This window comes from Mustelus asterias, chromosome 3 (assembly GCF_964213995.1).
Source record: "Mustelus asterias chromosome 3, sMusAst1.hap1.1, whole genome shotgun sequence".
In the NCBI taxonomy this organism is placed as follows: domain Eukaryota; kingdom Metazoa; phylum Chordata; class Chondrichthyes; order Carcharhiniformes; family Triakidae; genus Mustelus; species Mustelus asterias.
In genome coordinates this window covers 36,462,954-36,471,390 of record NC_135803.1, presented here as the reverse complement: position 1 = coordinate 36,471,390, position 8,437 = coordinate 36,462,954, and the positions used below count along the sequence as shown (strand labels likewise).

The following is an 8,437-nucleotide window of genomic DNA, read 5'->3' as shown; positions in this document are numbered from 1 at the left end:
TCGTAAACCTTATCAGTCTAATACATCTCAAATCTTCCAAAGCCACATTATGTGATAGTCGCGTCAATGATGGTCCCTTTACTTCGCTTCTTCTCTGAAGTCAGTGACTCAAATTGGGATTCCGCAGACAGGGAGTTCTCCGGCAGCCTGTTACTGTCCAACGCCGGCATCTCCACATCATGACTGTTTGTTGAACCAGAGGGGGACGGCTGCCGACAAGAGTTTCTGACTGCAGGCGGCAGTGCAGATACAATTCTTGAGCTGACATCTCATCTCCAGCAGAGCTCATTGGAAAGAGATCAGGAAGAAAACGGCTCATCCCGTGCATGGTTTACGGCGATGCAGCGTTTGATTGTTGCTGCTCCGGGCGAGCTCAGCTCACTTGTTCATCTCACTGCTTCTCACTACTGAGCTGTATTTCCCCACTCTTAACCCATTCCCCATTCCTGTGCAACCTGGTGTCTGAATGCATGAAAACCACCTCCCCGTTTTAGCCCAGATTAGGACTACAGCAATTTTGTTTTAAAAAATGACAATTTAAATTCCAATTAATCCTAACCCCATCCAAACATTTCCTCTTGTCTTGGGTCCCGGGCAAGATCTCCAGTTCTATTTCATGGTCAGTGATTTAGATTTAGGGACATAATTAAGAAGGTTTGCAGATAATACAAAACTCTGTGTAGTTGATCGTAAGAAAGAAAGCTGTGGAGTGGAGGGTGATATCAAGTAACTGGGTAGATGGGCAGAGCAGTGACAAATGGAACTCAGATCAGTGAAATGGAAGGTAATGCATTGGGGAGGGAAAACAAGGCAACGGAATCCACAATGTCCACAAGGTCATGTTCACAGTGTTTAAGGGGTTTTAATTGGTTAACTGAGTTCTGTCCTCTCTCTCTAAGGGAATATTTCATTGTGATAACTTCCTATATGTGAGTCAGTGTGGCTCCTCCCCGTTCCAGTGAGTGGATGGTTCACTCCAGTCTATATTTACATCTCTCAGCCCGGGACTGTATCAACTTAAACACGAGTCAGTGTCAGCAACATGAGAAGTACAGGAGGACTGGAGGCAGTGAGCCCAGGGCGACCCGGACAGAGGCAAGGATGGGGAGATTGGTGGCGGGGGGCTGCGCAGATTTCCCCAATATTTTAACCGTCTAAAATCTTACCCGTCTCAGCGATGTTACCCTGGAAGAAAAATAAATTTGACTTGATCGAAAAGAAGCAGCCGAAACAGCTGGGTTACTCGGTGGCTCTGAACTGTAACACCATCACTTCCTTCACCCGTGCCTGTCCAGACGTGGTGACCGAGGGGGCCCTCAACCGGGTGTGCAGCATGTTCAAATCCAGGAGGAAGAAGATCAGGATCACCGGGGAAGATCCCACCTACACCGTCCTGTACCTGGGCAACGCCACCACCATCCAGTCCAAAGGGGAAGGCTGCGCCGAGGTGGCCGTCACCAAAATCTGGTCCAAGAGCGAGCAGGGCAAGAACGGCACCAAGATGAAGCTGACCATCAGCTCGCAGGGGATCCGCATGGTCCATGTGGACGGCAAGGCGAAGAGACCGGGCCACCTCTACCTCCTGCACCGGATCACCTACTGCGTGGCGGAGCCCAGCTCCCCCAGGATCTTCGCCTGGATCTACCGGCACGAACTCAAGCACAAGGCGGTCATGCTGCGCTGCCACGCCGTGCTGGTGTCCAAAGCCGAGAAGGCGAAGGCCATGGCGCTGCTCCTCTACCAGACCTCCAGCAACGCCCTGGCCGAGTTCAAGCGGCTGAAGCGGCGGGACGACGCCCGGCACCAGCAGCAGAGGCTGATCGGCGAGCAGACCATCCCGCTGGTGCCGCTGCGGAAGCTGCTGAACGGCCAGTGCAGCTACAAGCCGCCGGTGGAGAGGAGCCGCAGCGCCCCCAAGCTGGGCTCCATCACCGAGGACCTGCTGGGCGAGGAGGAGGAGGAGAGAGCCGAGCTGGAGCTCAGCCTGGAGTACGAGGACATCCTGGAGAGCGCCGAGCCCTCGGGCAGGAGCCAGCAGCAGCGAGACCTGTCCGAGATCATCACCAACCTCGGGGAGATGAGCATCGGCAACGACGTCCAGTCGCTGAGGGCCGACCTGAGGGTCACCAGGTTACTGTCCGGGGAGAGTACCAGCAGCGAGTCCTCCTTGGGCAGTGGGGCCAGTGACCAGGAGCCAGTGCCCGCCATGGATGGCACTGAGGACGGGGACTTGCAAGGAATGGGATAACTCTACAATTGCTTCAGGTTTACTTTGCAATCGGCCTCCCTTCACACCACCGACTGTCGGTGTAACCACCCACCCCCCTAACCCAGAACCTCACCATCACATTAACCAGATGCTAAAAGAGGGAGAATAACTGCGAGCAGTTGAGGAAAGGTCCACACGCACAGAACAGACTTTTAACCAAGGGCACCTCCCGGCTCACTCATTTATGTCAACTCAATTCGCTCTCTCTCAATCATTAAGTGAGGGATTTAATGCGTAAAGGGGAGGTTGCGATTTGTGCGAGGCGTTTTGTTCCCTGTTTACAATGAACTCCCTAAGAGGAGGTGGCGATATTTGTCGCTTGGGACACGCTGACCAGCTCCTTCCTTCCCCCCTCACTGCAATGTTCGCACCGTGGCTGCTATTGACCATTTTAGCATCAATCTCCCCCCCCCCCCCCCCCTTCCGTCCCCTCTCCAACCCCCAACCCAACCCAACACAAGTGCAGCTTTTAAAAGGACGGGAAGCAAAGTTCCACCAGTGTTATACCAGGGCAGTGTCTCTGTGGTGTGACTGGGATAGAACTAAATGGGCCGCCGTTATCAAAAGTCCAACCAGGCTTGGATAGAGTCAATTGCTGGCCTTGACTGTACAATTTATAACGCCAAGCTATGGCAAAGACATCTCTCCAAAGCACCCACACCAGGGAATGTACCATGTGAATCTGATCAACCACACTTCACTTTGAGAACTTCTCAATGTCCTTCGGTGTGAAAACTGCCTCACTTTTGCTGTTTCTCAAAATCCCATTTTGTGGGGCTACATCCAAGGGGCCTGAAGTAGATCGAGCAAGGCAATATTCTGCTGTCCCTGGCAGCCATCTGAAGCCTGACTTAGCCCTTGCATATTGAGAGGCCATTATGCTTGTTTAATAATCCTGTTCCGAAATTGTTCAAAAACTGGACAGAGTTTGAACTGCGGAAGTTCTTTAGTTTTAGCTGAATTGTTGTTACATAAGCAACACTCCTTGAAGGGACCCATGCAGGTCACGAATGTCAAGGCAAGCAAACTTGTTTTCAGTTACCTTAATGAGGAGCAGGAGTGTAACTCCTCCACAACAGTACTGGGAGCTTCTAGCACATCACTTTGCCCCATCCTTTTCAGCTCCAACCTTGGATCAAATGGAAAGCAGCTCCTGACTGTAGAGCTGGCCAGACCTGCTCTGGCCCAGGCTGGTGAGCCATATCATGATGCTCAATTGTCACTTGCAGATCGCTAGTTTTGTGGGTAATGAGATCCAAGGACTAATTACAGGTGAATCTTGTGCTGTCCTCTTGGAGCTTGTGTTACAGTCACACTACATGTCCTGTGTCTGTATTCAGGCGCGAACCAATTTTTCCCCAAAGATCATGTTTGAGCCTTTATAGTAGCTATTACCCAGTGTTATGCCATTTTGCTATTTTCATTTGCAATGGTCTTATTTGTTGAAGAAACTCTTAACAACAATTCAATTCATTTTCCATCAGTTCTGTTTTTCAAGTTTGTTTCCTTCTTTATTCAGTTCTTCATGTTTAACTTTATTGCCTTTCATAATGGTTTGCTCCTTTTAAAATACTAGTGGATTTTTTTTTTTCATATTTCCTCTCTTGTCTTGAACTTGTCTTTCATCTATTTTCCCTTAAGTGCTGATGGAAGAAATTGCTGGCTTGTGTTTTCAAAATCTCAAGCTCCCCTCAGGTACAAACAGAAGTTATACGTTAAGAAGCATGTTCTTGCTTTTCTTATTTGGAAACAATTTGTTTTGAGACTACTGGCGAGTCCCAGTAAAGGCTATTTATTTGATTTAAAATGGGAATTCTGAAATATCTTGAAAGATGTTTGGTGTAAAATGCACTTTTAGTCGACTGAACAAAATGTTTATACACATTAAAGCCTCTCACCCAATCCAGCCACGTAGATTTGAGAAATCCAGAATAAAGTTTAACATCAAAAGGTAAGCCAAATCATGCCTTTTGAAAGACTACACCTCTGGTACCTTATACAGGCTTTGTATACAAACAATTATAAATCTAAAGCTATGAGATATTCTATATTATAGTATCTCAATCTAAACATAAGGGTCAGCACTGTGAAAAATAACTACTGCACTGTTAGGAACTTTTGCCATTTAGATTAACGGCTCGACAAAATTATTTCGGTGGTCAAAGTTATTGGACTGAAACACAAATTTATTGTGACAGAGGTACACTATGGCGGTTAGATGAACTTCAGATGAGACTGAGAGTCACACTGACGCTACTAAAATATGTAACGTCTCCATAACAGATTGTTGAGGTAATGTTGACTCTGGTTGATAGTGTAAGATGGCCAATAATGAATCAGCTTTAAATTGGTTGTAAAATCAATAGAAATCAAAATTTGGAGAGATGTAAGTCAGGGTGCCAATTTGTTATCATCTGTTTTACACTATTGCAACTTCATCAGAGTGTGTTAAGATAAGCTGAAACAATATATATTACATTACAATTGATATCAGATTTGATTGGATAAGTTCCCATCAGTGTATAGAATGGATTCATTACATTTGCCATTTCACATTATGGAATGGATGCAGTTTCTCACATTCAGTTAAATACCCTGGTTATTTGTCTTAAATTAAGTATTTGTTTACAATCCCTTGATGAGTCACAGAATTTATTCTTGCCTGTTACACTCTGTGGTTTGTATATTGCACTGTTGTGATTTCTTAATCAGTGTTTTATCGTTGTAAATAGTTTTGTCATCAGATATAATATCATTTCTTTGCTGTGCAAAAGAAAGATGCAGCAAGTATTGGATGTCCTGACTGTACTGTACATACTAAATGTAAATCTGTACAAGCAAGATAGATGTTATTTTTTAAATATTTGATGAAGAAGTGTCCATAATTTTTTGTTGGCACAAACTGAAACAATAAAGTCAATGTAAAAGTGGCTTGTACTGTAATTTTAAGGCATAGAATCAGTGTGCATGATTGTATCAAGATGTAAGAATAATAACCGCAGCATGTACCATTCGACTGTAAAATAAGAATTAGGTTTGCTAGCTAAATTTCACAAGCTTACATATGCACCCATGGCTATTTCTTATGGACCTCTTCTAAGCTCAGGGCCCAAAGATCCTTTGATCATAAAAAAAAATGTATACTTAAAACAGATGAGAATGTTAGCTAAATACAAAGGAAGTGATTTATGCCATCCATGTGTTTTTATTGATGATTAGTTTTGGTGTTGATGATATCAGAATCTATAAATGTTGAATTGCCTATTGTGAATTTATACAATGTCTGAAAAACATACACCAGGGATGTGATATTGTGCCTAGCAGAGTGACAAAGCTTTACAAAAGGTTATACTGTACTTGCGGAAATCAATAGCAGTGTTATAGAGATCAATAGGGTGCAAGTTGAACTTGTTTCCTAACACTCCAAGTGGTGATCGATATGTTTTAGTTATTTTAATCCGCATTCAAATAATTTTACACGATACATCTGATGAAAAGCACGCTTAATTGAAAATCACATCTTCCGCTTTTTGAAATCTTTCAGGCAAAACATGGCTGCTCACATTAACTAGTTAAATGTAGCTTATCGTGACTCAGCCCAGCCTACAGTACAGGCACTTAAAGTATTCTGTCAATTGGATCACCGGTCAAAAGTGGCATCCAGATACACATAGATTAATTCATGAGACCTCGAAAAGTCTGAAAAAAAAATAGGATTAAAGATAATAGCCAGCTCATTCTGTCACGTCGCGGTAACAGATGGTACTTCAAACACAACAATTTAGTTCCGAGAAAACATGCCATCAGTGTTTTTACAAGTATTTAAAGTGTTTTTGTGCACTAGCAATGTATGAACTCAAACCTCTTTGTTTCTGCAGTAGTTTAGTGGTTATGTATGTGATTTCTCTGATCTTCACAATGGTCTACCTCAGGGCTTAGATGTCAGAATATTTTGTACCAAACACATTCAGGAGACAAGCACAATGTTCATGTTTAGCAGCACACGGGGAAGGGAAGTGGAGACTATGATTCATTTGCTAATTCCCATTTTCTTTCCCACTATGGAGAAGGATGTGCCTTTTGTTGAATGCTTCCTTACGAAGGTAACGTTGAGGATGTAGACTCAGTCCTGTATTATCCATTCCCGTAACATTTCCCGTTCATATTATGTATTTTTCAGTCAGGTTTGGTGAAATCTGCGTCCGAGCTCAAAGCAATGAAAATATTTATTTTAATTAACTTGCCAAGTCTGGCTGTTTGCCGCAGCTTTTGACCTTTCAGAGACAATAACATCACCCTCAACAAGAATGATGCAAAAGTGAAATGTGGGATCTCGCATGATGACCTTAATCTGATTTACTCCCATGCAAGTATAAAAATGCTCGATTGTAGTGTCAAGATTTTGAATTATAAAACCTTTTTGTTGTTTCGATAGAGGATATTATTGGCTAACCTTCTGTTTGGTTGACCAGATAAAACCACCCTGGCCCCTTGCTGCCTCTGCTAGGAGGGACATCAACTCACTGAGACAGTTTCCCACTGAAAAGCTGCCTTGAGTTAATATTTGCTTCATTATTTCCCCAAACCCCGAATATACACATTCTATCTTTGTGTTCTATTTGGCAAGATTTATTCTCTGTAGCTAATGGTACAAACAAAGAAAATGGCATTTGAAAGTGAAATTAATTGCACCAGAATTATATTTAGCTAAAAAAACTGAGACAGGGATCTAAACATTTAAATATATATATACTAAATAGATACTTAGGAACAAATTTAAAAATTAAGGATCAAAGCTTTTGTCAAATCAATTCCAAAGAATGGTTCATTACCCCCAAATGAGGAACAGCGGGCAATTTTCACTTCCATTACACTTAAATTTTGACTTTGTTTTTCTCTTGTAAACATTTGATAACCATTAGATTCTCAATGTTTAAGCACATTAAAGACAATGTAGATTAGTCTTGAGGAAGTTTAACATTCTGCCGAGGCTTTAATTTGTTTTTTTTGCCCATGACCATGAAGTCAATTTGACCTTGAAAAAATTTGATTCCGATACAGATGTTTCCCATTCAGTCTACAAAAATTCCTGTTAAGTGCAAGATGTCGCTTTAAATATTGTCGTGGTCTCCGCTTCACACCATTCATCACAGATATCAGTGCTGTTAATTCCTCCTAAAAGCAAGCAAAATTTTTCTATCAAGAGGGCTCATAGCTGAAATTGCTCCTATTAGGAATTCAGCTTTCTAATTACTCTTAAACACAGTATTGGAGGATGGGTTCACTTGCTTTTACAGAGAGAGTTTCAGTATCAGGGCTCCTTTTAAAAATGCAAGGTAAATAGAATTATACTGAGTTCAATTATTTTTAAGAGATTCATTTAGAAACAATAATCAACAAAAAATCAGTAGGCATTTCGAGTGGCTTCAGTTAATTAAAGAGAACCAGCATGAATTTATAAAAGGCAGATCGTGCTTGACTAATCTTTTTGATTTTTTTTTGATGAAATAACAGAGAAGGGTCATGTTGTGGATGTTATCTATATTGATTTTAAGCAAGTCTTTGACAAAGTGCCGCATAAAAGGCAAGTTAACAAATTTGAGGCTCTTGTAATAGGAAGGGTTAAAAATTAGTCTCAGGACTGTAAACAGTAAGTCTTGATAATTTTTTTTGAGACTGGAGGATGGTAGACAGTGGTGTTTGCCAAGGATCAGTGCTTGTGTATAATATATATAAATGACTTGGATATTGGAATCCTCCTCCTTAAAGTATCATGCCCTAAGAGGACAATGGTAACCACAGACATCCATTAGAATGTACAATCGTTATGCTTGGCAAATTACTGCAGTAGTTTGCCATTGCCTTCTGCCGTATGGTTGAGCAGGAAGCTCACCCACTCTTAGCATTTAAAGGCTGATAATCAGCCTGTTTGGCCACATTACGAACACACCTTCCATGGCTGTCATGTCCCTGAAGTGGGACTTGAACCCAGAGCTTCTGACCCAGAGGTAGGGATGCCCCCACTGTGCTACAAGACCTCCTTCATCGATATCAGAATACAAAATAAATTTCAAAACTTGTTGATAATTCCATACTTGGAGGTGTGGTTGACAGAATGTTGCCAATAGACTGGAACAGGACATGGATAGGCTAGCAGAATGGGCAGAC

The 8,437-nt window shown here is 42.5% G+C and overlaps 1 protein-coding gene across 1 annotated transcript; it reads left to right on the top strand.

Annotated features, from left to right (window-relative positions):
- Window positions 1-1,030: 1,030 nt before the first annotated feature.
- Window positions 1,031-5,199, top strand: fam43a (family with sequence similarity 43 member A). Its single transcript, XM_078207693.1, has one exon. It carries the CDS (start codon window positions 1,178-1,180, stop codon window positions 2,246-2,248), a length of 1,071 nt encoding a protein of 356 aa, XP_078063819.1. The 5' UTR covers window positions 1,031-1,177; the 3' UTR covers window positions 2,249-5,199.
- The last annotated feature ends 3,238 nt before the right edge of the window (window positions 5,200-8,437 follow it).